At 56.6% G+C, this 27,529-nt stretch overlaps 1 protein-coding gene and 1 long non-coding RNA gene across 5 annotated transcripts in view; one reads left to right on the top strand and one right to left on the bottom strand.

Annotated features, from left to right (window-relative positions):
* The first annotated feature begins 510 nt into the window (after positions 1 to 510).
* On the top strand, positions 511 to 26,358 carry MGAT3 (beta-1,4-mannosyl-glycoprotein 4-beta-N-acetylglucosaminyltransferase). The gene is made up of 2 exons (XM_031463304.2): positions 511 to 596; positions 24,691 to 26,358. The coding sequence occupies exon 2, from the start codon at positions 24,692 to 24,694 to the stop codon at positions 26,291 to 26,293; it is 1,602 nt and encodes a 533-aa protein (XP_031319164.1). The 5' UTR covers positions 511 to 596; position 24,691; the 3' UTR covers positions 26,294 to 26,358.
* The window catches only part of LOC135322511 (uncharacterized), a 39,742-nt gene continuing 14,508 nt past the window's right edge, over positions 2,296 to 27,529 (bottom strand). The window contains exons 2-5 of one of the 4 annotated variants that reach the window (XR_010383101.1): positions 26,353 to 27,495; positions 17,200 to 17,366; positions 13,216 to 14,880; positions 9,265 to 12,743 (exon numbers count right to left, since the gene is read on the bottom strand). This is a non-coding gene — a long non-coding RNA (uncharacterized LOC135322511). Of the gene's footprint in view, positions 2,422 to 9,264; positions 14,881 to 16,842; positions 17,367 to 26,352; positions 27,496 to 27,529 lie in introns of those variants that run through there. The other 3 variants (XR_010383102.1, XR_010383099.1, XR_010383100.1) reach the window with 3 other exon arrangements.

Here is a 27,529-nt window from a genome sequence, read left to right as displayed (position 1 = left end):
CACAGGCAGGGGCGCGCGCACGCGCGCGCGAACACACACACACACACACACACACACACACACACACACGCACACATACATTTGGTCGCACACGCGGGAGGCACAGAGCGGCGGCTGCCCGAGACTGCGGTCCAAGGCGCCCCGGCCCGGCGCAGAGAGCGGAGCCTCGCTGGCGGCGGAGGGTAGGGGGCGCCGGTGGGGGCGGGGCAGGGGCCGGAGCCGCCCGAGCCCGGCAGGAGCGGGCACCTCTGCGCTCCGCGCTCGGGCCTCGCCTCCGCACCCGCCGTGCGCCTCTCGTGGGGCCCTCTCCGGCGCCCGTCCGCTCGCCCGGCCCCAGCCGCGGCCCCGGGGTGCAGGCAGGCGGCAGCGCCGCGCCCGCGGGACGGGGTGGAGGTGGGGGCGGGGGGCGGGGATCGGGGCCGGGCCGGGGCCGCGCCGCCTGCGATGCCGGGCGCCCGCCGCAGCCGCCGCCGCCGGACCCCGGGATGGGGCGAGAGGCTGCGGCGGACGCCAGCATCTCCCCGCCGGGGGCCCCGGGGGCCGCGGAGTCGCCGCCGCCGCTGCTGCCGCCGCTGCTAAGACCCGGCGGGCGATGGGTGAGTTGACCCTGGCGTCCTGGGGGCCCGCGCCGCAGCCTCTCCATCTCCGCACTCTCGGCCCTTCGCCTCCATCTCCGCGCCTCCTCCGCGCTCGCTGCGCCCCGAGTCACGGCTCTTAGAGCCCCCCTCCCTAAGCGTGACCTTTGGGGGTGGGGGCTGGAGCACTCGGCTGAGGGGTTGGGGTTGGGGGCCGGGATGAGGGGCGGATGCAAGAGAGGCTACACAGCTCTGGCGCCCCCTCCCCCAACCCGGCTGCTCGGCGGAGCTTTCCATGGCCCGGGAGGGCAAAGCCTCATCCTCTCTACCCACCATCCCCTGCCTGGGCGGGGGGCGTCCCCAAGGCGCGGGGCTAGAGCCAGACGCTTTGTGCGCTGCACCCCGCGACAAACCTCCCGCGCGGCGCGGGGCTGGGGGTGGGAGGCCTCAGCTCCCGCCTTCTCCCACCCGCGACCCCGGCCTGCAGCGGCGGAGGCCCAGGCGCTGTCGGGGTGCTGGACGGGTGCGGGGGCCGAGACCAGGCAGAGAGGAGTGGAGAAAGAACCCCAGTCCTGTTGAGGGGGGGCTCCCGCTCTTTCCACTGCACTGCCCAGGGCGGGGAGGGGGCGGGGGAGGGAACCTGGCTCGGGGAGGGAGCTATAAATATCTGCAAATAGTGAGTTCTGGAACTGGGGATGGTGAGGGGAATGCACCTGGGTGTGTGTTGAGGGAGGGTGCCTGAGCTGGGGTGCCAGAGAAACAGAGACGGGTCTCAGCCAGTCCTGGTGACCTGAGATCAGGTGACTCTCCTAGCTCTGGAAGACGCCCTAGAAGGGGAGTGGGCAGGTACACTACTCCCGTGAGATCTCTCCGTGGTCCCCCAGGACTGGTACTCTCCCCATCCCCATAGCACTCCTCATCCTGGGACACCAGTCTAGATCTGCCTTGATGGAGGAGGTGTGAGTACCACTGTGTCACCTCCCGGGCAGTTACTAAAAATCCAGGCAATGGGCCAAGTCTGGAGATGGAAGGAAGAGCAAGACAAGGGCTTCCCCACCCCCACCTGGGGGAGCTGGCAATTTTATGGGGTTATGGAGCGGAGGAGACAGGCACAGGGTCCTAGGAAAGTTTGAAAAGGGGGCTGCCAGCCCAAGGTGGAGAGAGAACTTGCTGGAAGACATAAAAGGAAGCTGGGAGAGTTTGCTTGGTAGAGAAAGTGGGAAGGACGTTCTGGGCAGAGGAATGGCACCAGCAAAGGCTTAGAGCTGTGAGTGCTCAGTATGTGCTGAGAGATGGAGGTGAGACACTGCTGGGGACCAAAATGAGAAGCCAGAAGAGACGGGAGCCAAGGCTGAAGGGAAGGAGGGCCAGTTGGAGGCGAGGTGGTGGGCTGCCCCAGGGAGCTGGCACAGGGACAGCACTGTGAGGAGCTGATGGGGCTGGGAGTGGCGCCGTCTGGCTCAGCTGCCCCTTCTGAGGGTCTGCCCAGTGCCCTGGATGTGGTCAGGGCTGCTTGACCCACATTTGTGACCCCTTTTACTGTGCTAGCTGGACCACCTCGGGCTAGTCAGCTTTCTGGACCTCAGTTTCGACGTCTGTCAAATGGGGAGAATCTGCAACAGAATTGTGGTGAGGACTGCAGGAGATGCTGCACAAGTGCCCGGCCACTGAGAAGTACTCAGGAAGGGGTTTGCTGCTGCATCGGTATTTTTACCTGTTAAATGGGGACATTGATACCAGCTGCAGGCCTTGTCCACTTCATGGGTGGTGGTGAGGATCACGTGAGGGCTGGATGTGACCAGAAGGCAGCTGAGGCCTGGGGAAACTGCATGTCCACGTCTTCTTTCTAGGAGAAGATGAGTGTAGCAGTGAGGAGTGGCTGGGGGCAGGGTAATCTGCACAGACAGCCTCCTGTCATCCCCGTGGGCACCCACCACTCTCTGCCCCCAGCGATGGCAATCATGGGACTCTGCTGTGTTCCCCAAGGCCAAAGCCTCTTTGCTCCTCATACTGCATGGTACACCCCTACCCCTCAGCCAGCTCTAATCTAGCCCACTACATGGAGACCAGTGCTCCCTTCTAGAAGTTTCTTCAGATATTCAGGCCAACAAACATGATGCCCTCCTGTGAGGAGCATGGTGCCTGGCAGCCAGGTGGAGAGGATACAGTCCTTGCCCTCCAGAGATTAGAATCTAGTTGGGCAGCAGGTGCCTAGCCCCATGCTGGCTGCTTGCAGGCAGGGAGAGTGTCGCAATAATTGCACCATGAGGCAGTCAAGTGCAGGAGTTAAACAGCAAGGATTCCAGATCCAGTCGCCCAGGTTTGAATCCCAGTCCTGTCACTTTTGATTATGTGTCTGTCTCTCTGTGTCTCAGTTTCTTTCTCTCTAAAATGAGGATGATGCACACCATTGCTGTTTGAACAGCTTGGATCAGTTTCTGGTGGCATTCGCAGCCCCCCTTCCAGAATGTCTCCCTATTGGCCTCTGCCTCCTCAGCGACTACACTGACTGCCCCAGTAGATGTGTTGTTCACTTCCCTGTTGTCTTCTCCTTCTGTCTGTGGTCCCTGTGGGCAGGGCCTGCCTTTCTGTACCCATTGCCTTGGCAGGGGGCAGTTCTGTTGGCAAGTGGTGACCAATTTCTGTGGTCCCAGCAGGGCTGATTTCCAGTTACCGACAGCTTAACAGTCTCAAAATGGGAGCCAGTGCAGCACCCAAGCATTCAGCAGGTGCTTAATAAATGACGGTAGAACAAGGAGGAAAGGCCCCAGAGACTGTTGGTCAGATGGACTTGGGGAGCTGCCACTTGATGCAGTAGCTGAGGAGGGCTTGTAGGGGGAGGTGCTGGACGGGCTGAGGGCAGGGCGGGAGACCACCGTGAATAAGTACCTGCAGGGACGAAGGGCAGCGGGAACGGCGATGTCTTCCTTTCCTCCACGCCTCTGGCCCTGCCTCACCCCTCTCTTGCCCTTTCTCCCTTGACCTTGGTCTGGCCTTAGCACAGAATGGCCCTGCTGGACCCCAAGCTTTAACCGAACAGATTCTGTTCCTTTGCTTATGCTGTTCTCTCTACCTGAATGTCTGTTCCACCCACCTCTCCCTCTGTCCTCTGAAGCTGTCACTCATCAAAAGCCTCCTCACGTACCGCCTCCTCCATGATGCCAGCCCTCCATCCCAAATCACACAGACCCTCCTCCTCCTGCTGACCCCCGGCCTGAGAGCCCTTCACACATGCATACTGTCTGCTCATAAAAATATTAGTGGCTAACACTTATTGTGTCTCTACAGTAACCTGTGTGTGGGGAAGTTGAGGCCCAGTGTCTTGTCAGCACTAACCCGCCCTTTATATCTCAGTTTGAGCATGTGCATCCTGGTCTCCTTGCTGGGGGCCCACAGTGTGTTTGTTATTACATGTTCCTGAGAGACAGTCAGCTCTATGGGCCTGCAGGAGCTCAAAAGAATGAACGAGTGACTGAGTAAATGAATGTTTCTCAGCCCAAGAGAACAGCCTGGCTCTTCCACCTGTTCTTCCCTCTTCTCCATCCCTGGTGGAGGAGACTGGCCCTCCAGAGGGCAGCCTCACTTGCAGCAGGACAGTCATCAGGACGCTGCTTGTCTCCATTTCCCAGAAGGGAAAAGTGAGGCTTCAAGAGCAGGTGGGAACTTCCCAAGGGCTGGAAGCAGGCCTGGTGGGCAGAAGGGTAGTGGACCACCCTCTGTGGTCTAGAATGGGCTGGCAAGGGGACCCAAGGCCTTGTCCATAAACCAGGAAGTTAATGGGGTCCCCAAATACTTTTCCTTGTGCTGCTGAAATTTCCCTGTTGGCTCACTTCCTTTCATCTTCTCTATAAAAATAAAACTGGAACAATAGGAATCATTCACACACCTAATTACTCTGTTGTTTATGAATTTAGAGCTTATTTGGCCAAACACTTTGGTTCCCACTGCAGCAGGAATCCTGGGAGTGGGGTAGGGTGCAGGGTGAAGGCCAGGACAGAAGGTAGGAGGAGTCTGTGCTCATACTGGGGCCTCGTGAGGGTCCGCCCTTTGGCTGCCCTCCCTAGGCAGGCCAGGAACTTCCCAGAAAGGACAGGCCAGACAGGGTCTGAGCGAGGGAGGGTGACCAGAGGCAGTCTCTGGAGATTCTGGTTGCAGGGACTCATGATGGAGGACTTTCCGGCTCTTCTCCCCAGCCTTGACCTCCAAGTCATAGTAATTTGCAGCTATTTATCGAGCACTTACTATGTGCTGGGCACTGGGCCAAGCATTTTGCGTCATCCCAGAGACACCGCCTAACTTCCCTCGAAGTAGGTGCTCTTATTATCCCACTTGGCAGTTTGAGGTGGTCTGGGGCCCAGGGCCAGGAAGTGGCAGGGCTGGGATCATATCCAGCCTGAAGGACCCCAAAGCTTGATGGGACACCTGTCTAGGGTGAACCCCCCAGAGCTTGCTAAGTACTCTGGACAAATCCCTTGTGGCTGCCCTTCCCTGGTTACTGGGAGCTGGACACACAGTGTGGGTGAATCGTGGTGGCGGGAAGGGGGACCAGGGAGAGCTGCCCATGAGCTCCCCCCATGATGGGGGGAGTGGCTTCCGGGCTGGGCACACAGGCACTCTCTAGGGGCTGGCACCAGGCCTGACGCAGGGAAGGCACTGGAGAAATATTTCTTAAGTATCTGTTGAGTGGTAATTTTGAGAGTGGAAAGTGAGGGCTACTTCCAGACACAAGGCTACTTCCAGACATTGGCTGGATTAGGTGAAAGATTGAGAAAGTGCCTTCCCAACAGTCACCCAGGACTGTGAATGTTAATGGTCGTAAGTCATATTTATAGTGTTTATAGCACAAATGGGAACGAGACACTGGTGCTTTCTTGCGTGATTTCGTTTCAGTATCACAGAGGCGATGCCCCTACCCCCCCCAACCAGACTAGAAATCCAGGTGCCAGCTCAGGCCTCTACTGGTGCTGTCCCTTTGTCTGGAACACCCTTCCCTTCTCCCCCTGACTCATCCTTTAAGACTCCTCCAGGAAGCCATGCCTCACCCCTGCCCTACTGATGCTCCTTGCAGAGATTTATAGCTGTCCATCCCCATGGAATAAGAACCTTGTGCAGGGCAGGTCTGTTGAGGGCCTGGTGGGGATGCCAGTGGAGTGAATGGGGAGGACTCTGTCAGCGGGACTCCGGTGGAGGTCACCAGGGCCAGCAGTGGGGCTGCTCTGCTGTTCCTTGTGTCTGGGTGGGAAAGGGAGGGAATTATGAGAAAGACCAAGGGGCTTTCTGGTGTGGCTCCTGGAGGCAACTGTAAGGTGCAGCTCTGCCAGTGGACTGTCACCTCAGCGCAGAGAGGGGGCCAGATTGGGGAGCCACATGGCCAGCTGATCCCGCCCATTTCACAGAGGGAACACTGAGTCCTGGGGCGCTTGGCACTGACCCAGGGCGCCACGGAGTGTGGACGAGGGTCCTTTTTGTGGTCTGTAGGAGGGGAGCCCAGGGCTATGGGGCTGCACTCCTCCCCAACTCCTGTCCCAAGCTGGAGTATTTCTCGATGGGGTCCAGGTCAGGTCTAGGGGTGGATGAGAAGGAGGCACAGAGAGCAGGGTCCCCAGGGCTCAGGTCTGCCCTCTGGTCCTCCGGTGTGGGAGACAAAGCTCCTTAGAAAATATGCATATTGTCCCAAAGCTGGCAGGAAATCCACGTTGATGGTTCATCCCAGCAAAAAGGTGCACAGGAGAAAAAGTCTGTAACAACTTAGGCCAGACTGTTAGCTCAGCGGGTGGTGAGGTGGTGGGTGACATGGTCCTGTTTCTTTTGCTGTGATTTCTAGATTTCCTAGAATGTACAAGAAACCCTTAATAACTAGAAAGATGAAGTTGTATTCTAAAGGAGAGAGGTAAGAAAAGTTTCCGTAAGAACAGCCAGATCCTCATTTGTTTGATTCTTGTCGAACACTGCTTGTGGGCAGCCTCCAGAAGGGCTGGCTGTGGGGTCTCAGGAAGGGAGTTGCCCAGCCCTGGGCATCCCCCAGAACAGGTGCGCCTGTGGAAGCAGACAGCTTGTGTTTCTCTCATTCCTGGAAGTTGGGTCAGTGAGAGCCCAGGCCTGGGCCTACTGGGATGCAGCACCCCGAGAGTTCAGTCCAAACCTCTGACCTCTTTCCTATGGCGGCAGTCTGGCCTTCACCCCTCTTCCCCCTGACCCCCAAGTTTCAGCCTTGGGGACACTGCAGTGTTGGGCCCTCAGCCTGGAAAGCCAACCCACTCCACCCCAGGTGCTGCCATCCAGCCAGGAAGCCATTCCTGCCCCTTCTGGCCAGAGGTGGCCCCAGGGCTGTTAGCTTCACACCTGCCCCTCCCTGATGCCCAGTGGGTGTGCGTCTGTTTACTGTCTTTCCCACTGACTGCTGCCTGGAAGTGCCTTTCCAGCAGTCCTCCTGCAGCGTGGTCAAGTTCTACCCTGTGGTAATAGTATTCCTCACCACAGCTGAGCCCTGATTGTGGGTAGGGACTCAATTCCTGTCTCCCCCACGGCCCCTGGCTCTGTACCTGGTCCAGAGCATTCATTCATTCATTCATTCATTCAGCACTTATTGAATGGATGCCAGCTGTGTGCCAGGGGCTGGTCTAGGTGCCAGGGCACAGATCTACTGACTGCAGGGTGATCTTGTCTGTGTTTTTACACATATGTTTTGTGGGAGTCACATGCATGTGCACACAGCATAAGCACCTGTCATGTATGACTGTGTCCCTTAGGCTGTGCCCATGTGTAATTTTGCCAGTACCTTGGGCATGCCTAGCTAATTCATTCAGCAAGTGTTCACTGAGCACCCACCAATGAGGTGCTGGGCCCTGACCCTGAAGATTAATGTCCCAGGCTCTCTGCCCTTGGATAGTAGCCATCTTGTGGGGCCATTGCAGTGCAGACTGGCGGGGACAGAGGCCAGCAGGGGTGGCAGTGGTCAGATGGCACTGTGGGGAGACTGGGACAGGGGTGGGGAAGGGCATTCCTGCATGGCTGTGGGTATGCTTTGCGAAACTCCCATAGCCCTGGGACCCCAGGCTGGCCCTCCTTGCTGGTTTCACTGCTCTAAAGTGCCCCTGAAGGCTGACGGGGCTGGAGCACGGAGTCAGGGACTGTAAGCCCCGTTGCTGGTGCTGGGAGGAGAATATGGAGCCCTGAGGAGGAAGAGTGTTGGCTGGAGAACTCGTGGTACAGAACTTTCTGTGAGAGGAGAACCTCAGGACCAGACCCCAGAACAGCACTTAGAAAGTAGGACCCCTCGATTCAGACCAGGGAAGCTGGAATATGGAACTTGAAGGGGAGAAATGGAGCAGCAAACCTAGAATGCCGGCCTTCTGGGACATGAAACACTGATGTCAGCTGGAGCTGGGAGATCAAGTCCGTGCCCCCAGGTGTCAGTGGGGAAACTGAGGTCCAGAGAGGATGGGGAGGTCCTGTGCCTTGGTAAGCGGCAGTGGGCATGCATATGGTCTCTGCTGAGCCAGGCCCTTCCCACAGCTTGCTGGTACCTGACCTTGGGCAAGTCCTGTCCCCTCTCCAAGTCCTGGTTCCCTCATCCGTGAAGATGAGATGAGGTGGAGCATATCACTTGGGAAGGAGGCGCTGCTCTTGGTGCCCAGGGTGGCATTGCAGAGGCCAGGACCCTGGCCACCTCACTCCTGGAATGATCGTCTCAACTTTTCTGTCGCTGCTGTTCCCTCTCTCCTGCCCCACAGTCAGTGAGAAGTTTGAGCACTGGCGGGTCTATTTCAGAACACTCGGATCCAGCAGGTGGGAAGGACTAAGTAATTAACAGAGCAAGAACAGATTGGTGACTCCCATGAAATAGAGGAGCAGGAGCCCAGCGCCTACAGCCCTGCATGATGTCCCCTGCTGTTTGGTGAGGGCTTACTGAGAGTCCTTGGTGGGGACAGTTAGGTCCTGACCCAAGGGGGCTATGCCCCCTGGCAGGCAGGGGTGGACAGAGAGTAATCAGGAGGGGAAAAGAGAAAACCCTCATTGTTCAGCCTCATGGAGGCTCACCAGGTGCCCAGAGCCGCAGAGCCAACCAGCTGTGCACCTGCTCCATCACGACCACTCCCAGCAGGAGGCTAATTGTGGTGCTCAGATTCCCAGAAGATTCGCAGAAGCTGCAGGCCCTGGGCCAGGTGCAGCTCTGAGTCCCTGCAAGGACCCTGCAGGCCGGTGTCACCAGCCTCCCTTTTATGCCTCAACAGACAGGCCTGGAGAGGGTGGGAGTTTTGCTGAGGGCCCCAGAGCTGTGGGTAGCAGAGCTGGGTTCACACCCATTTGCTCACTCAGCAGTGGCTTGTTGAGCACCTGTTGTGTGTCAGGCACGGTGCTGGGCACTGAGCACCCAGCGGTGAGCTGTGGTGGGGAGGGTCCTAACCTGCTCGAAGCCGTTGCTTCATTTTCCACCTTCTTCCTTCCCGGACCTCCTCCCAAAATCAGCCGTCACGTTGCTCAGAGTGCTTGAAGGATAGAGTCATTTCCTGTGTCTCCTTTCATCACCGCTGTCCCATTAGAATTCAACACAGATGAGACGCTTCATTGGGGTGGGCTGAGCTCAAGGTTGCGTGGCAGGCAGGACTAGGACCTGTAGCCACTTTTCTAAGCTCCAGACCAGGCCTGAGAGCCCAGCGGCATTGACTGAAAAGTGCAGGTGTGTGGATTTGGGGAGAGGGTCTTTTATTCATTCAACACACCTCGGTGTCAGGCTCTATGCTGGAGCTGGGGGCCCTGAAAAGGCAGCTCGGCTCTTTCCACAGCCTGGGGTCAGGGAGGCCTGGAGGAAGTCCAGTTCAGCCAAACCCTCCCGAGACCGGCATGGGGATGGGGAGTGTAAGATTACACAGAAACTTCAAGCCTCCTAGAAGATCTGGACTTTATCCTGAGGCCAACGGTTCCCAGCTAGGAAGGGCAGCGTCAGATGTAGCTTTTGCTTGGCTCATGGGGACCAGGCTGGGAGCTCCTTAGGAAGGCCACTGCTGCCATCCAGGTGAGCATGGTGGTGGCAGAACCAGCACGGGATAGTGACACAGGGAAAGGGGTGGGAATTGAGAAGTATGGGGCATGAAATAGACAAGCCTTGGTGAAAGGTGTGTGGGATCAGTGAGAGTGAGGACTTAGGGGGGGTCCTGTGCTCCTAAGGGTGGGCAGCTAGGTGGATGGTTACATCACTGACAGGGCCCAGAAGGAGGAAAGTTCGTAATGCCCAAAGTTATCCAAGTGTCCCTGCGTGCCAGGCTCAGGTCAGTTTATCAGCTCAGGTTGTTGGAACAACTGTTTGAGTGAGTTCTTTGTGTCTTATTTTGTAGTGGAGGATCCCAGGCAGGATGGGAACTGATTCTAAAGCCCAGGCCCTGCCCTCCCTGAGGCCTGGCCCAGATCCCACTGGCTCTGCTCCTCTCTCTCCCTTCTCACTACTGGCACTTGGGCTTCTCAAGTGTACCAATACCTACCACCTGCTATCCTGTACGCATGGGGAGATTCCCCTAGGACACCTTCCACTCCTGCTGCCTAGGAACACAAGGACCAACCTTTGCCTCCACCCTGCGTGTGGGCATCCCCACCCTGGACATGGGCACCCCCCTGCATTGGCACTCCCCTACTCCCCCAGCCTCCAGGGTGCAGCACATGGAACGAAGTCTCTCCAGCTGTGGCTTGATCCTGTTGAAGCTTGGTTCTGTTGCCTGCCCTGCCTGTGCTAGAGAAACCCCGTGAGGACAGAGGAGGGGTGGGGTGTGCCCTTCCCTCCCTTCCCCCACACTCAGGCTTTCTGGGCTGGAGATAGAGCTGAGGCTCAGCACTGAAGTGGCCCTTTGTACATTGTCCCTGGAGGATGGGCAAGCCTGGCGGGAGGGGCTGGCACTGCCCGGGATGCCTGGGCTGGGTGGCGCTGATCTCAGCAGGGCTCGGGGGATAGGGGGCTTTCTCTGGGCCACTGGTGCTGTGGAGAGCACTCTGCTAGGTGTGGGTATGCACCGGCAGGCCTGCTGCCCCAGGCACCCCCAAACCAGATACTTGCCACTGGGAGTTGATCATCACTTCTCATAAGAGTTCCATCATCAACTGTTTGTGGAGCTCCTGCTCCAGGCCAGGCTTTGTCCTAGGGGGTGGGGAGCAGCAGTGACCGGTGACTGAAGCCCATGGTGACCCTGCTCTCCTCTTGTTGACATTCCAAATGAGCAGGGTGTGGGTGGGGGAGACAGACCACTAACACATAAACAATGAGACAGATAGCTTCCGCAGGGAGGAGTGTTGTGAAGCCGATGACCTGGGGAGGGAACAGCCGCTTTAGCTGGCTGGTCAGGAAGGCCCCTCTGAGCAGGCAGCCAGCAAATGGAGATCTGAGGGAAGGGCATTCAGGCAGAGGGAACAGCCAGTGCGAGGACCCTGAGACAGGTGAGCCTGGGATGTGGGAGGGGCAGAAAGGTGGGGACTGAGCCGAGAGGATGAGGGAGGTGAGGTCAGCAAAGCCTCAGGGACCAGACTGGCAGGGCCTCCGGGCACTGTGAGGAGCCTGGATTTTATTCTCAGTATGTTAAGGGGTTTGAGTGGGGTTGGGGTAGTGTCCTGATGGGGACTTTGCAGTGACAGAATCTGTGGGGCTCGGTGCCAAATGAAAATGTGGGCCCTTTGTTCAAAAATTATGAATTTCAAGACAGGAAAAAAAAAGGCAGGAGGGAGGCCACTGAAGAGGATGAGTGGGGCTCGGTCCTAGGGGCATTTTGGAGGGAGGTGCCAACAGGCCTCATAGCCAGGCCATCCAGCCACGTGGTGAGGCCGTGTGGAGGGCGAGCATGAACCTCCGCTCAGGAGCTCAGAGATCTGGTCTCTGTCAAGGCTCTTTGGATATTACCATGTTTAATCCTCATGGGATGAGGGCCTGGGAAGGTCCCTCATTGCAGATGGGGACTCTGAGGCCCAGGAATATTAAGTGACCTGCCCAGGATCACACAGGGGGTCAAGAAGGGCCGGGAGCCAGATTTGAATCCAGTTCCCCTTGAAGCCAGATTCCAGGCCCCATTGCAGTGCCCCAATCTAAGGCCCCACTGCAGTGCCTTGCCCCCGCTGTCTCTAGAGAGATGGGGCTGAGGGGCATCTCACATAGCGCCGGGGCCCAGAAATGCGTTTCCGCTCTTGTAGAGGCAGAAAGCACTCAGCCCTGGCCTACCCGGCCTTGTTTTCCCTCACCGTGAACCTGGAGGTGTGGGCGTTCTCATCTCCATTCCACAGATGTGGAAACTGAGGCAGGGCAGAGCTGGTCTCGGGCCCTGAACCCCGTCCACTAGGCTTGTCTGCTCTGGCTGCCCTCTCTTGTCCAGACGGGGCAGGGTGGGTCATTTGGGTCTGGAAGGCCGAGTGGCTGAGAGGTGGGCCAGGAGTCGCAAGCCCAAGGTGCGGGGCCCCCTGGGGGGATTCTCTCCGCACTGACCTCAGTGGGCTCTGTACGGATGTGAACAACAGGCCTGTGTGAGGTGGCGCTCAGTCTACATTCGTTGAAGGACTGGCAGCGTGTTCCTGTTCATGAACTGGAAGAAGCTGGGTTCTCTATCCTCTGATCAGAAGCTCTATTAATGATTAATAATCTGCCCAATTAGTTATTGCAGGCTTGTGCTCCACTCCTGCTACCTTGGCCCCACCCTGGCCGGACCCTGGCCTCCGCTCTCTTCTTCCTTCTCCCTTCCAGCACTGCACACTGCCCTGCCTCTCTCAGCCCTCCCCCTGCAGGGATGACTGGGCCTCTGGGCCGTTGGGATGTCCCCCATGCAGGGTGTCCTCTCAACTCTCCTCGTTCTGGCCTTCAGCCACCCTCCTGGGTGGGGCTCATCCTGTCTGACAGATGGAGACACTGAGGCACAGTGGGGCCATGGGGCAGGCAGACAGGCCAACAGGAAGTTTCTCTTCAGGCTGATGGGGGCTCCTAAGTAGGCTGGGGTTGACGGTACTCCGCCCCTCAGGGAGGCAAGGGCTCAGGTGGGGCGTGAGGGGGGAGAAGGAATCCCAGGAGTGAGGCAGTTAAAGGCCCCCGATGCATCCATCCCCTCAGCAGCACACATGAGCGCAGCTCCACCAGCCAACTGTCTTCTGCACCAGGGTCTGACTTACGTCTTCATTCTCTCAGGAGGACCCTGGAGAGGGTCATTCCTAACACAAAGAACGAGTGCTTTGCCAGTGGTGGACTTGAACGTGGAGCTAGGCAGTACAGTAGCTGTTAGGGGGTCTCTTCTGAGCCTGCTGATTTCTCACCTGTGGCCAGCCTTGCTCCCACTCCCAGAGAGCCCCTCTCCCTGGCCTACTCGCACCCCAACAGGGTGGAGCGCTGGGCCCATGTGCAGGTGAATGGCCCAGGTTCTCTGATGGGCATTGTTGGAATCAGACCTAGGTCTCCCAGCTCCTTGCCCCACCCCCAGACTCACTTTGTTTGAGGCACTGGGTCCTACCAGTGGAGAGTTTACTTCCGGGCTCTTTTGCGTGTACCTCCATGTCCCATTTGACAGTGCCCAGGAGCCAGGGCACAGTTCACAGTGAACTTTCGCCCAGAGAGGGAGTAGGACAAGGCTCTGAGAGGAGTTGGGGATGCAGTTCACTGAGCTCAGAGCACAGACGGGCTCCTCACCTGTAAGATGGAAACCGCGATGCTCCCACCTCGGCTCTGCGGATTGGCTTCTGCAGGCTGGGGCTGCCTCGCCCTGCCACTTGGTTACCTGTTTGTATCTCGTAGTTGAGGAGACTGAGGCCAAGAGAGGTGAGGCCACCCAGTTGGGAAGAGGTGGAGCCAGGAAACCAGCTCGGGTGAAGGGCAGAGCTGGCACCAAGCCAGGCCAAGGTTGGGTCCCCATGTAGCTCCCTGCCACCTGAGCTCAGCCTGGGGGTTGGGGGATAGCCTCCAGGGAGGAAACAGCTGCCGCCAAGCCATGAAGGCCAGGCATGGGATCGGGAGGCACAATGCAGCAGTGATGCCGGGACACTGCCTCGCCGAGGCAGGTACCGGGTCAGGTGAGGGGAGGGTGGGCCTGGGGGGACCCAGGGAGAGGCAGGCAGAGGCCAAGGCAGGGTCGGGTGGTGGGGAACGAGAGGCCCCAGGGTCTGGGTTGGACACTTTGCTGCTCTTAGAGGGTGAACCAGGCTGGTCACCCAGACTGTGAACCCCCTTCCTCATCTGTGATAGCGATGGGGGCTAACGTGAGGAGAAACACTGCTGGCAAACAGTAAATGGAAACCCCTGAGTGATGGGCGCAATCGCTGTGAGACCCTCCCTCACTGTCTCTGAGTTCTGGGCCAGCGGGGCTGGGAAAAAAATAATGCGGAAGGAGGGCCGTGCACATGGGCAGGGTCTGCAGGAGCCAGGTCCTCTAAGGGGCTTCTAGCCCTCAGAGCTCCTGAAGTCCAGGCCTGGCCTCAGAGGTTTTCCAGCTTTTTAGAGCACAAGACCCCCTTCAAGCTACTGGAAACCCCAACACGGGACCTTGTCCAGGTGATCTGTTTCCATTGGAGTTGGGTGGGGGGTGGAAGAGGCTCTGGGGCTCCCTTGGCCTTTCTGGGAACCTTGGGTTTTGTGAAATGCGGTTTTAAGTCACTGCAGCCCAGCCTTGCGCCTAGAGGATTGTGGGGGGTGGGCAGCGGGGCTCACGCGGTTACAGGTGGGGGTGGCATGGGCAGAGGGGATCTGGGAAGGTGCAGCTCTCTTGGGCACAGTGCTCTGGTGGCTGGTCTGGGCATGTGCCAGAGCCAGGGAGGCATGTGACCCACAAACGCAGGCCTAGGGGCTCCTGCTGGGGGCCAGAGCAGAAGTGAGGGGGCCTTTGCCCTGGGCAAGGCTCAAGGCAGCAGCTTAGACTTTGTTCCTGAACTCCTGAGTGAGGACCCACAGAGGTGGTGGGCAGGTGTGAGTCCTGGTGCTGCCAGTTGAATCTCAGGCTGGTCCTCAGCCCCTGTGCCCATCGCCTCACCGCCCAGTCGCCGTTAGGATAATGGAGTAAGGTGAGCGCCACAGCACCTGGCACCCAAAGGCACTCAGTTAAGTGCCAGCTGCCAAGAGGACTGTCATGATGGAGGCGCCACCTCCTGGGAGGAATGTTCCAGGCCCACGGCTCTCCCGCTCTGCCTAGCCCTGCCCAGCTAGAAGGTGTGGCTGTCTTGACCTCAATAAGGAAGTAAACTGAGTCAGGCTCAGAGAGATGAGGAATCGCAAACTGTAGCAAGGGCCAGGCGGGTCTGCGGAGGGTTAGAGGCCGGTGGTATTTGTAGGCCTGGAATGTAGAGGGCAGAGTTCCGTGAGAGTCTGTTAACATCAGAAACAAACGGAGACCAGCGTTGGGAAGTTCTTGAGCAGAATGAATCAGCCCAGCCGTGCAAACAAAGCTCAGCTCAGCTCAGCCCACTTTGTGAGACCAACCCAACCTGGGTCATCCATTCGGGTGCCTCTGGCAAAATTTCCAAGGTTGATATGAGACAACTTCTCATCAACCCCCCATCACCTGAGAAAATCCCAAAACTATCAGTTTTCTACAAATCAGAAAATCAAGTTTCTTAGTCCTTAAGTTTTGTCTCCCTGCCTTGGGATTGCTAACCCAAGAGGGCACCAACCCAGATGGGGGTCTCAGGCTTCTGCCCAAGCAGCCCCTGAAGTCTGGGGAGTATCCTTGCCGCCCTCTCCTCGAGGCCCCCCATGCCCCTCAACAGACTCTGGGCCCTGTTTTGCTGCCATGGCACTGGTTGTTCCTGACACACAGGCTTTTGTGCCCTTCACCTGATGCCTGGCATACCGTCTCCACTCTGCGAGGTGGCTCCTTCTCGACCTTGGGTCTCAGCTGAAATGTCCTTGCCTCGGGAGGTCCTCCCTGATACCTGGCATCCTCTGTTGGTCGGTTTTCTCATTTGTCCTCTGTCCCTCCACTAGACTGAGCTCTGTGAGGACCTCATCTCCCCATCTTGCTCCCTGCGGCTCCTTCAGCTCCACACCCAGGGCTGAACTGCTCTCTCCACCCACCCCAGGACAGGGCAGAAGCACCAGCAGCCCAACCGCAGTCCTTACGTTTCCCCAAGACCTGCTCACAGACCCTGGGTGCCTTCCCTCCACCCTGGCCCAGTGCCCACAGGGTCAAGTCCACGACTGTGTGGCTCTGCTGGAGACACAGCCAGATCCCTGTGCCTGAAATTCCACCCTAGAGCTTGTCTGTCTGGAGTGCCCCAGACATTCACTGAACATCTGTCGGCTGGGCCCCAGGTTGGACGCAGGGAGCACAGGCTTGGAGAACTCACAGTGTGGGATGGAAGTGGGCAAGGCAGGGGACATGGCCAATAGCACCTGAAGTTTGCTGTGACAGGGCAGAAGCAGGGGTTGGAGGAGACAGGACCCTCAGTCTGGTGACCCTCAGTCACACTCAGGCAGGGGTTTAGGGTTGGGATCAGGGTTGGGGTACCTTGAGGGGTTCCTGATTTGGGAGCACCTGTTCCCTGTGCCCACAGAGCCCTTTCTGGGGGATGTTTGTATGTCTCTGCATCGAGCCCCTCTCCCCAGACCACTCCAGAGTCTCTGCTTCCACCTCGGATGCCTTGGTCTCCCTCCTGTGACAGCGTTCACCACGTGCCCCTCACCAGATGTTTGACTCAGACCTCCTTGTTTCGCGCCCTTTAGATATGTGAACTCCTCCCCACAGTCCTGTGACGTGGACACCCTCACATCCCCATTTCACTGATGAGGAAGCTGAGGCCCAGGGAAATGGAGAACCCCTGCCATCTGGCTGCAGGGTCTGAAAACTGTCTCAGGTGGCCTCTGTGCAGAACAAAGTCCAGGCCCCAGCCCCAGGCTTGGGTCAGTATATGTCCTGGCCTCACACGGACCACCTGCACCAGCTTGTCCTTCACGACTCTGTTTCTGCTCTTCCTCCTTCACAGACTTTCCCTGGGTCCCACCTTCAGGCCCAGCTCTTGGCCCCGGGATGTCAGGCGGCCCCTCAGAGCTGTGTCCCTCCTCCCTCCATCAACCAGTATTTAGCAAGTGCCTCGGTAATAGCTCACCACCATCCCTCACCAAGGCCCTGTGTGCCAGGCTGGACACGCCAGGCTGCCTCCTCACTCCAGCACCCCTGCTGTCCTGATGTACATCCTCCCCTCAGCTCCTCCCGCTGCCTCCTCCACTGCTCCCACGGGGCTGGTGCAGCAGACCCGGCTCCTTGCCTCTGTTCTCCATGTTCAGTCTAAACCTGTGCAGTCCAATGCAGTGACCACCAGCACACGTGGCTATTAAAACTAAAATTTGAATTATTAATTAGTTACAATTTCCTGTCAATTACAAGTGCTCAGTAGCCACGTGTGGCTAGTAGCTGGTGTGTTGGACAGCCTGGGCCTAGAATTCCTGGGAACTGAGGGTCATGGTACACCAGACCCTCCTTCGGCCAAGCCATTTGTGTTCAGCCTGGGGCAGGACTCCCAAGTCTGCAGCCCCACTGGACCCCAGGTTTGCCTGTCAGCAGGTGCAGGATGCTTGGGAAATCTCGATTTCCATCTGCTTCATTCCCACAAGCTCTGGATGGCTGAGTGAGTAGCTTAACCTCTTGAAGCCTCTATTTCCTCATCTGCAAAATGGAGACACACATACCTTCCTCCAGTATTGGCCCCATGAATTGGCCCCTAATTTCTCTCCAGCCCATGCATCGGCAGCTCCTGGCTCGTGGCAGGTCCTGAGTAAATGTCCGCTAGCAGCCTGGATGATGTGCTGGCTGTAGAGTGACCCCTGCTTGTAGGCTTGTCCCTTGTGGAGCCTGCCTGATGGATATGAACCAAAAGAATGAATAAAACAATGAGAGGTGAAGGAATAAACACAGCGTCAGCTGTTTCTTGCTGTTTCAGAGTTTTCAGAGTTCTTACCAGAACTCTGAAATCTATCATATTCGGTAGCCACCTCCTCTGCCCATCTCTCCATGTGAGGTTATAGAACCTCACTTTGGAAGGACCCTTATTTAGTCTCGGAATTGGTGGGGAGGTAGTTGCTTTCTTGTGATGCCTGAGATGCTGATCGGCTCTGCTTAATTAACCCCAAGGAAGAAACTGGAAGCAGTAGCAGAAGGCTGATTTAGGCCAATAGGAAGAAGAATTTCTAGCAGCCCAAATGGAATGGGCGTCACTAACAACTGGACAAGCAAAGGCCAGGTGGGCAATTGGCAGGGGCACTGGCCTGGGGTGAAGGTTTGGATGAGTTCTTCAAACTTCCATGGGCTCCAGATTTCTCAGGTCTGGCCTTGGTTCTGCAAGCCAAATGAGTCACTGAGAATGCCCTACAAGGTGATGGGTGCCAGTCAGTAGTAAGCAGCCCCCCAGTTGGCCCAGTTCTTTAACAAAGCTGGCCAGGAGCAAGGCCTACCACATTTAGAGAGGTCATCCGCATTTGGTCATCTGGCAAGGAAACCCAAATGGAAGGAAACAGGCATTTTTAGAGCATCTACAAAATGCCAGGCTCCAATACAAGATGCTTTGGTACCATGGTTCATCCAGGTCTCCCACAGGACTGCAGGGAGAGTCTATCTTCCTTCTATATCTGTGAAGACCAAGGCTCAGAGAGGCTAAGTAACTTGCCTAAGATCCCACAGCTAGTAAGTTACAGCACTAGGATTCAAACCAAATCCTCCTGACTTCCAGTAGCAATGGAGGCCAGTGCTCACTGAGCGCCAGCTGTATGCTTAGGCACAATTACTAGTCTTTTGCATGGATCAACTCATTTGATTCTCACAGCAACTTTATGAGATAGGAACTGTTATACCTTCATTTTATGGAGAAGGGGAACTGAGGCATTGTGGAGTAACTTGCCAAGGTCAGAGGCAGTGTTCAGATCTGACATCATAACCACTGGCCTCCACTGTGTGTTTAGAGCTGCTGAGCACAACAGAATTTGCTGCAAAGGTGCCTTGCCCCCCGCCCCCTCCTCCTCACAAAGCCAGGCAGAGTCCTGGAGTAACATGAGGCAGGACCGGGATGGAGTGGAAAGCAGACTTCAGTTCAAAGTCAAGATGCCCTTTGAAGCAGAGGGAGAGATGGTGTGGGTCCATATGAAGGTACTCTTGGGTTGGGGTTGTAGATGGGCCATTTCCTGCCAGGAGTGGAGACAGGGTGGGCTGTGCAACCTCTAAGGTTTCTCCCATGGATATCCAAGGGTGCTCCGAGCACCTAGTAGGTGTTGGAGCTGTTCGCTGTTGGACAGAGACCACAGCTGGCCCCTTCTCCCAGTCAGAGGAGTGCTCTGTGGCTGTCGCAGAGCTGAGGACACGAGGGATCAGGTCTTGTGAGGCAGGTGGGGAAGGGGGCCTGAGGGTGGCAGATAGGAGAAGTAGCCTTTAGGACAGGAGCTGTTGAATCACAGAGGAGGCTGGCAGGTGCCAGGACCAAGGGCCAAGGACACCCCAGGCCTGAGCTAGGACCCTGGTCAGCGCATGTGAGCTCAGGACCACGGAGAGCTCCACGGGAGCCTCCTGTCACCCTGGTGACAGCTGTCAGGGTGTGCCTGCACCTGGGAGGCTGCTGCCCATCTGGCCAGCCCCAGAATTACAGCCCGTAGCCTCCAGGGAGCATCTGTCTTCTCTCTGGCCAGGAGACCCCACTGGACTCAGCCTGAGCCCAGACCCCAAGGTCATGGCTGGGTCGTGGGGTTTGGGCTCATTTGCTTCCTTATCTCTCATCTCATAAGCTTATCAAGCAGAGCCCAAGGAAAGAGGTCACAAGAAGGGAGAAGTGGGAAGAGGGAGAGAAAGAAGAAAATCTGCCCAGCTGGAAACTTCTGGGCATGGCCACAGGAACAGGAGGCCCAGGGTGGGCTGGCCCTGCCACCATCCTGGCTCAGAGTCAGCCTCCTGCATCCATGATTATCTGACTACCAGGAAGCACCCAGCTCATCCCACCCCCAACCTCCACACAGGAGACCCCGGGTCCCTGGGGTTGGGTGCAACTCACAGAGTATGTGTGGAGTGGGCAGTGGTGGGCGGGCGTCATTCTAGGGAGCCTCCCAGCGAGCCTCATGGTTCTTCCCTGAAGCACCAGGAAGTAGGGTACCATTTCCCAGCCCAGCCCGCGTCAGGCTCAGGCTCTGTCCCGGTTCCACTTGCTCCACTTGAAGACCCTCCCTCCACCCCTTGCTGCTCTTAAACAAGACAGCACCTGCCAGGGCCCCACCTCTGAGCCTTTGCTCCAGCTGCACTCCAACCTGAAGGCTCTCACTACTTTTCTTCCAGGTGGGGAAATGACAGTAGCAACAAGAAGAGCTAAAGATTATTGGGCACTTACTCTGTGCTAGGCACTTGACGTGGATTATTATTGAACCCTCATTTTATAGATGGGAAAAAGGAGGAAGATCATTAACCTGCCCAAAGCCACACAGATAGGAAATGGCAGAGCCAGGATTTGAACTGTTTGGTTAGGTTCTAAAGTCAGTGTACATGCAAGTGACAGTGAGCATGTGGAGGTGGCCCAGGATGACGCAGGTGCTCTTGTTGATAACCTGCTGTTCCAGCTGTCTGTCCAGCGGGAGAGACAGACTTCTGGGGAGACGGGCTCAGCATGGCGAGCATGGGGACAGGCTGGTGCTGTGTTTTGGTCTCTCCAATCCGGTGTCACATTTAAAGTGGGCAGGGCAGCACCTAGAGGACCCTGCAGACACAGAGCTGCCTTGAAGCCCAGCTCTGCCGTTTACCATCTCCATGGAGGCTGTTGAGGGGTGGACTCCACCCCAGTCAAAGGCTGGTCCACCTTTCAGGTCCTAGAGACACTAAATTTGACTCCTCGCTCACATTTCACATCCAAGTCATTGACAAATCTTGCAGAATCCCACCGCTTCCTGCACTCCCGCCTCTGGCCCAGGCAGGGCAGTGGCCTCCTCGATGCTCTCCCTGCTGTGCTCTTGAAGTGACAGTCTGTTCTCTGCAGAACAGCCCAGGTGAGCCTGTTCAAACCGGAGGCTCTGCTCAGAATCCCCCTGCAAAAGCCGTGCTTCCAGCCACAGCTCCAGGCCCTGTGTGATCCGGTCCATCCATCTCCCTCACTCTGCCCTCCTCACTCATGGCAGATGCTCTCCTGGGTACTGGCTGTTCTTCTGCCCAGAATCTGCTGCCCCTGCACCCTTGTATTCTGGTCTCACTCTTCTCAGTGAGGCCTGCCCTGATCACCCAATTGTCCCCAAATCTGCCGCCTCCTATCCTTTACCCTGTTTTATTTTTCTCCAGAGGACGACTCTTTCTAAGTATGATATGATTGGACTCGCTTAATTTTAGTTGCCCCACCAACCCCATGCCTGCCCCACAGGGCGGGGGTTCTCATTGGCCTTGTTTCATGGCTCCTGGGGCCAGCGCGGTGCCTGGTACCCAGCAAACTCTCAGTAAATAGTGGCTGAGAGAATGGGGGAGACAAACTGGGAGACACCCTGTGGGGGGTTGTGTGGGTCAAATGCACTGATGGCTGTTCCATCCACTGGCTGTCTTCACTGGTCCCTGGTGGATTCTCTATGGGGCCCCTATCACCCCACTTGAATTGAACTTGGAGATGGAAGGGGCCCAGGACAGCTTTACCACTGGGTGAAATTTGACTATTGATCCCACAGAATTGAGTCTGACCCTTAATAACTAATTGTGTGTCACTGAGCAAGTTGTGTCATCTCTCTGGCCGCACCCTCCTCATCCATAAAATGGGGATGACAGTGGTACCTGCTTTGTGTTGGGAGCATTCAGTGAGAACGTGCATGTAATGTGCCCAGGACAGTAGCTGGCCTGTTAAGTGTCAGCGACTATCAGCTTTATTGTTCCCAATGATGCTTTATAACAGGTCAAAATGCTGGAGCTGGGGCCTAATTTCGTTCCATGGCTTTAGCCCACAGCCAGGCCACCTGTACCAGGCAGGGCTGTGGTCTCAGCTGTAAGGAGGGAGAGGCTGGCTTGGGCACAGAATGTATGTTCAGGCCCTGGCTCGGCCACCTTCTTAATGTCCTTTGGGGAAAGTCGTCATCTTTCTGAATCTCGATTTCCACATCTGTAAAAATAGGGCGATCATAATCCTCATTCTCCTAGTGTGGATGAGACTTACAGGAGACCCTGGGTGCTGGTGCTTATTTTATTTATTCAGTTTCTTCTTTATGTGCCACTCAGTCTAAAAAAATGTATTTGAAGCACTTATCAAAATACTTGAAGGTAAGATAAAAAGGGATCGGGCCAAGAACAGTAGGAGTTGAAAAACCACAGGCAGCGGTGAGTGAAGGTGTCCCAGAACACATGGCTGTGAGGCACTGACTTGCTCTGGGCCAACCACCATGAGTATTTGAGCCTCCTAGCAGCCTAAGTGATGAGGGAGACACACTCAGTTCCATGATCCTTGGCAGCAAGCTATGCTGGGGCCTCACCATTTGGCCTCATCCTGAAGGCCCCAGTGATTAAGAGGGGGATCCAGACGCTGGTGAGTCTGTCCTCCAAAGGGTACAGGTGGCCAGGTGTAACCAAATCCCGAAGGCCAGCCTAGACAGGGAGCAGCTGGGTCACTGTGACCTCGTCAGGGCCATAGGGGCCCTTTACTCTAAGCAGGGTATTCACTTTCCTCCCTGAGTTTCTCATACCTTCCTGAGGCCTTTGTTCATTGCTGCTGGGGGATTCAGTCTGAGTGGCTGCCCTGGGCATGCCCTTTACAGCTCATAGCCAGTTCAGTCCAACAAGGGCTGAGAATGGGGTGCCCCACAAAGAGAGGCTCCAAGTGGGGAAAAATAATACACCAGAAGGATCAGAGCTGCCTTGCTGGGTCCTGAAAGCCCTCGGGCAGGTCACTCTGGAGGCTTCTGCTGTGCTGACCTCAGTTTGCAGTGTTGCCTTATGCCTGGTCCTTGCCCCAGCAAGAGCTCCTGTTTGCCGGCTCCTGCTGGGCCTTGGCCCTTTGCACCTCCACTCACCCTGCTGGCCTGGTCTGCCTGGTCTCACTTTGCCAGAGCAGGGCTGGAACCCCATGTGGGGAGAGGAGCCTGGAAGATCCACTTCAAAGTGTTGCCAAGGAGCAGCCTTGCCTCCAGCCTTCCTAAAAACCAGTGGAGACCAGCCTTATCACTGCCCTGGGACCGCTGACATTTAGCAGGGATCAGGCCCCCACTCTTGATTGTCCAGCCTGCCTGCAGTCAGCTGTGCCATCCCCTCCAGGGGGTCAACATTTAAACTGGAGGAGGTGGGACATCTGGGATCTGATGGCACAAGTACCACCCTGGCTGGCGGGATTGGCAGCTCCACTGTTCCTCACTAGCTCGCTCAGGACTCCTCCCCAAGGTGAGGCCGGGAACGGCGGTCCTCCTCTACAACATGAAAGGGTTGGAGGAGATGATCCTTAAAATTTGTTCTAAATCAAACATTTCATGATTCCGCGCTTATGACCATGCAGCTTAGAGAAAATTATTTTGGACTCCCCCAGCCCCAAGCTTTGAAAGAAACGAAAGTTTATTGGGCACTGGCTGCATACCAGGCACTCTGTACCCATTTCACAGATGTAGAAACAGGTTCAGAATGGTGAGGAGCCTCGCTTAAGTTAGGAAATGAAGGGGAGAGTATGGCAGGAAGGCACCCAAATGACCCAGAAAAAGAAGCAGAGATGTAAGAAGCCACAGAAAGGAACATATTGAGGGAAAGAAGGACAGTGTCCTGCTCACAGGGATCTACCAGAAGGGGAAATGAAAACACTGGATGCCGAAGGTCAGTTTCTGTCCCAGCCCCTCCTGTGACTCAGTAGGTCACCCCAACCAAGTCACTGGTCTGACTTGGCCAAATGGGTGTAACCTCCTGGCCTGCCTGCCCACCTTCCTGGGCTGTATCGTTAGAGTCAGAAGTGCTCTCTTGCTGCACAGAGAGTTTAGTTGATAGTATGGAGTTTAGTTAATAGTAATGTGCCCTTTCCCTTCTAGTGACCTCGTACCATGGGCAGTAAAGTGTTCACACTAGGGAAGACTGGATGAGGAGTGTAAGGGAACCTTTTGTACTATCTTTGCAAGTTTTCCTGATAAACTATAAATATTCTAACATGGAAAGTTTATTAAAATTATAAACAATATACAAGGCTCTCCATTCCAGCCATAAACTAATTAATAAATTAAACTGTAAGTGAATAGAGAATGGTTATATTTATGGATCCCTCATAAATAGTGATTCATTCCAAATGACCATGGAATATTATGTGAGATTTAAAAGGAAATGGTATATTTATTTCTACTGATACGAAAATCTCTTTAATCTGTCATTGATTGAGGAAAACAACTTGATTGGACATAGTGTCCAATATGATAGTATTCATGAAAAATATTAAACTGAGAACAAAAATATAGCATGTAAAACCATGGCTATACCTCAAACAAATGAACTACTTACTCCTGGGTATCAGTCTAGTGCCTGGCGTGGGGTAATGAAGGGGAATGCTTACTTAATTTTGTTCTATAAATATGTTAGACTTAAAAATGTTCACTTGAAACCTGTGAATTTTTTTCAGTGAAAAAGGTATGTAAAAGATTTGTTAATATAGCCACAAAAAAGATAGCTAAACAGACAGATAGATGGACAGATAGAACAGGAAAGCACCCCAGGCAGTACAGGGAAGGGACCCCATGTCATCAGCAGCCTGCAGCCGCTCCCTCCCTCTCTTGGGGCCTGTAAGGCCCCTGGGGCAGATTCTTCACTGCAGGGTTGAGCTTTCCCAGGATGCATTTTGTTCTTGGAGCAAAGCCTAACAATGCAGTTGGTACTGTCAGGGTTGGGTGGGCCAGGTGGAGGAGCAGGTTGCAGAGGGGGATGTGTGGTGACCTGGTGGTCTGGGAGGGGAAGCGTTGTGGGAGCAGGAGGGGTCCTGAGTCAGGAGGGGCTTCCTGGATGCTGGGCCTTCCGGGGGTACTTGGTACAGTGAGTTAGACTCACAGGCTTGGCTCCTGGAGGAGTCACCTAGAGGTGACTTCATGCAGGGGCCCCAGGCACTGGCCACGACATTCCCAAGCATGGGGGCAGCAAAGGCCTCCCCAGCCCGTTCCTTAGGAGAAGAGCGTCAGGCTCCCCTTGCCCGGGTCTGCAGACCCGTGACCCGTCTGCTCTCTCCCTCTCTCCTGCAGGATGAAGATGAGACGCTACAAGCTCTTTCTCATGTTCTGTATGGCCGGCCTGTGCCTCATCTCCTTTCTGCACTTCTTTAAGACCCTGTCCTATGTCACCTTTCCCCGAGAACTGGCCTCACTCAGCCCTAATCTGGTTTCCAGTTTCTTCTGGAACAATGCCCCGGTCACACCGCAGTCCAGCCCGGAGCCAGGTAGCCCCGACCTGCTGCGAACCCCACTCTATTCCCACTCGCCCCTGCTCCAGCCATTGTCACCAAGCAAGGCCGCCGAGGAACTCCACCGGATGAACTTTGTGCTACCCGAGGACACCACCGAGTATTTCGTCCGCACCAAAGCGGGAGGCGTCTGCTTCAAGCCAGGTACTAAGATGCTGGAGAAGCCCCCATCGGGGCGGCCAGAGGAGAAGGCAGAAGCGGGCGAAGGCTCGTCGGCGCGGGGCCCGGCCCGGCACCTGCTGAGCACCCGGGAGCGGTCGGGAGGCCGCGGTGGGCGGCGCAAGTGGGTGGAGTGCGTGTGCCTGCCGGGCTGGCACGGGCCGAGCTGCGGTGTGCCCACCGTGGTGCAGTACTCCAACCTGCCCACCAAGGAGCGCCTGGTGCCCAGGGAGGTGCCGCGGCGGGTCATCAACGCCATCAACGTCAACCACGAGTTCGACCTGCTGGACGTGCGCTTCCACGAGCTGGGCGACGTGGTGGACGCCTTCGTGGTGTGCGAGTCCAACTTCACCGCCTACGGGGAGCCGCGGCCGCTCAAGTTCCGCGAGATGCTGACCAACGGCACCTTCGAGTACATCCGGCACAAGGTGCTCTACGTCTTCCTGGACCACTTCCCGCTGGGCGGGCGGCAGGACGGCTGGATCGCTGATGACTACCTGCGTACCTTCCTGACGCAGGACGGCGTGTCGCGGCTGCGCAACCTGCGGCCCGACGACGTCTTCATCATCGACGACGCCGACGAGATCCCCGCGCGCGACGGCGTGCTCTTCCTCAAGCTCTACGACGGCTGGACGGAGCCCTTCGCCTTCCACATGCGCAAGTCGCTATACGGCTTCTTCTGGAAGCAGCCGGGCACCCTGGAGGTGGTGTCGGGCTGCACGGTGGACATGCTGCAGACGGTGTACGGGCTGGACGGCATCCGCCTGCGCCGCCGTCAGTATTACACGATGCCCAACTTCCGCCAGTACGAGAACCGCACGGGCCACATCCTGGTGCAGTGGTCTCTGGGCAGCCCCCTGCACTTCGCCGGCTGGCACTGCTCCTGGTGCTTCACGCCCGAGGGCATCTACTTCAAGCTCGTGTCCGCCCAGAACGGCGACTTCCCCCGTTGGGGTGACTACGAGGACAAGCGGGACCTCAATTACATCCGGAGCTTGATCCGCACGGGGGGCTGGTTCGACGGCACACAGCAGGAGTACCCGCCGGCCAACCCCAGCGAACACATGTACGCCCCTAAGTACCTGCTCAAGAACTATGACCAGTTCCGCTACCTGCTGGACAACCCCTACCAGGAACCCAAGAGCACAGCGGCAGGTGGGCGGAGGAACAAGGGTCCTGAGGGAAGGCCACTGGCCAGGGGCAAATTGGACGTGGTTGAAGGCTAAGGTGCATGATCTTACAGGGCCAGCAGCAGAGTCAGGGTTACGGCTGCCCCTTTTGTTACCTTTCTGCCTCCTTCTGCAGTCTGGGTGTTTCTTGTGAGGACCCTGCATGGATGGGCAGGGGAGTCTTCCCTCCTCCGGCCCTTGTGAATCCAGGGTCAGGCCTGTGGGCTCAGAAAACATCCTTGTCAGGAGAGGAGAGCAGGCCCTTCCACTCACTAAGAGTGCTGTGGCCAGGAGGGGCCAACAGAGAGTGCATGATGGTTACTGGGGAGCAGGGGAGGGCGGGCAGGGTGGGGAAGGGAGCCTGCAGGAACTGCCGGGGCAGCTGAGCAGAGCTGCATTCCCGTTGAGGAGAAGCCTACCATTTGGCCTCCTGGGGCTTTGGACCCGTAGTGGGAAAGGGTGGATGCCAGGAGATCCCAGGGCTCTGTAAATAGATGCATTTGGGTCCAGGAAGAAGAGGGGACACCCAGGTGGGAGGGCATGAAAAGTGGCATCCAGCTGATGGGTGCTCTCTAGTGTCCTCAGGAGTTCTGGGCCAGAGGGAGCAGGAACGCCACCCACCTGCCCCACATACACACTGTGTGGGATGGTACCTGTGCTCCCTAGCCCCTCCCAAGCTGACACAGGTGTGGGGCCTGGGGAAGCCTTTGGTTCCAAACCTGGCCTTGACATTCCTTCTTACTTTATATCTCACTGTCTTGTCGGCTGCCCACCCAATCTTTGTAAGGCCAGGAGTTCAGTTCTCAGGGCGGGATGGGACCATCAGCCAGCTTAGTAGATGAGACCTCTGGGGAGGAGGCTCCCCATCACCCCTTCCCACTGGAACCCACAGCCCCAGCTTCCCACTGTCTCAGGTGGAGTCACCCATGTGCCCCTCCTTGGGGCTGGTTAGGGGCCAGGAAAGGGCCACTAGGATGCCCTGGACCCAAGGGAGACATTAAAGCCAGTTGTATGTCATCTCATTCCTTAGTTTGCCTCACAGGGGCAGGGGATGTATTTTTCAGAGTAGATTCTAAGCTGCTGTAACTAGAGACCCCAGAGTACAGTGGTTTAAGCAAGGCAAAAGTTTGTTTCTAACTTAACTCTTTAGAGGGAGATGGTCTGGATCTCATAGGGCAGCTCTGCCTTCTTTCATCACAGCTTCCCATTCTGGATAGAGTGGTTGCTCCAGCTCCCACCATCACATGTGGCTCCATGTCCTGGGGAAACAGAAAAAGGCATGGGAAGCACACA

The sequence above is a fragment of the Camelus dromedarius genome, chromosome 11 (assembly GCF_036321535.1).
Source record: "Camelus dromedarius isolate mCamDro1 chromosome 11, mCamDro1.pat, whole genome shotgun sequence".
NCBI classification, from domain to species: domain Eukaryota; kingdom Metazoa; phylum Chordata; class Mammalia; order Artiodactyla; family Camelidae; genus Camelus; species Camelus dromedarius.
Note: the sequence above shows the minus strand (reverse complement) of the source record. Positions and strands in the feature narration are given on the sequence as shown.

Excerpts from the sequence above, each read along its gene's own strand:
- MGAT3 (XM_031463304.2), top strand. The coding sequence starts at position 24,692 with ATGAAGATGAGACGCTACAAGCTCTTTCTCATGTTCTGTATGGCCGGC.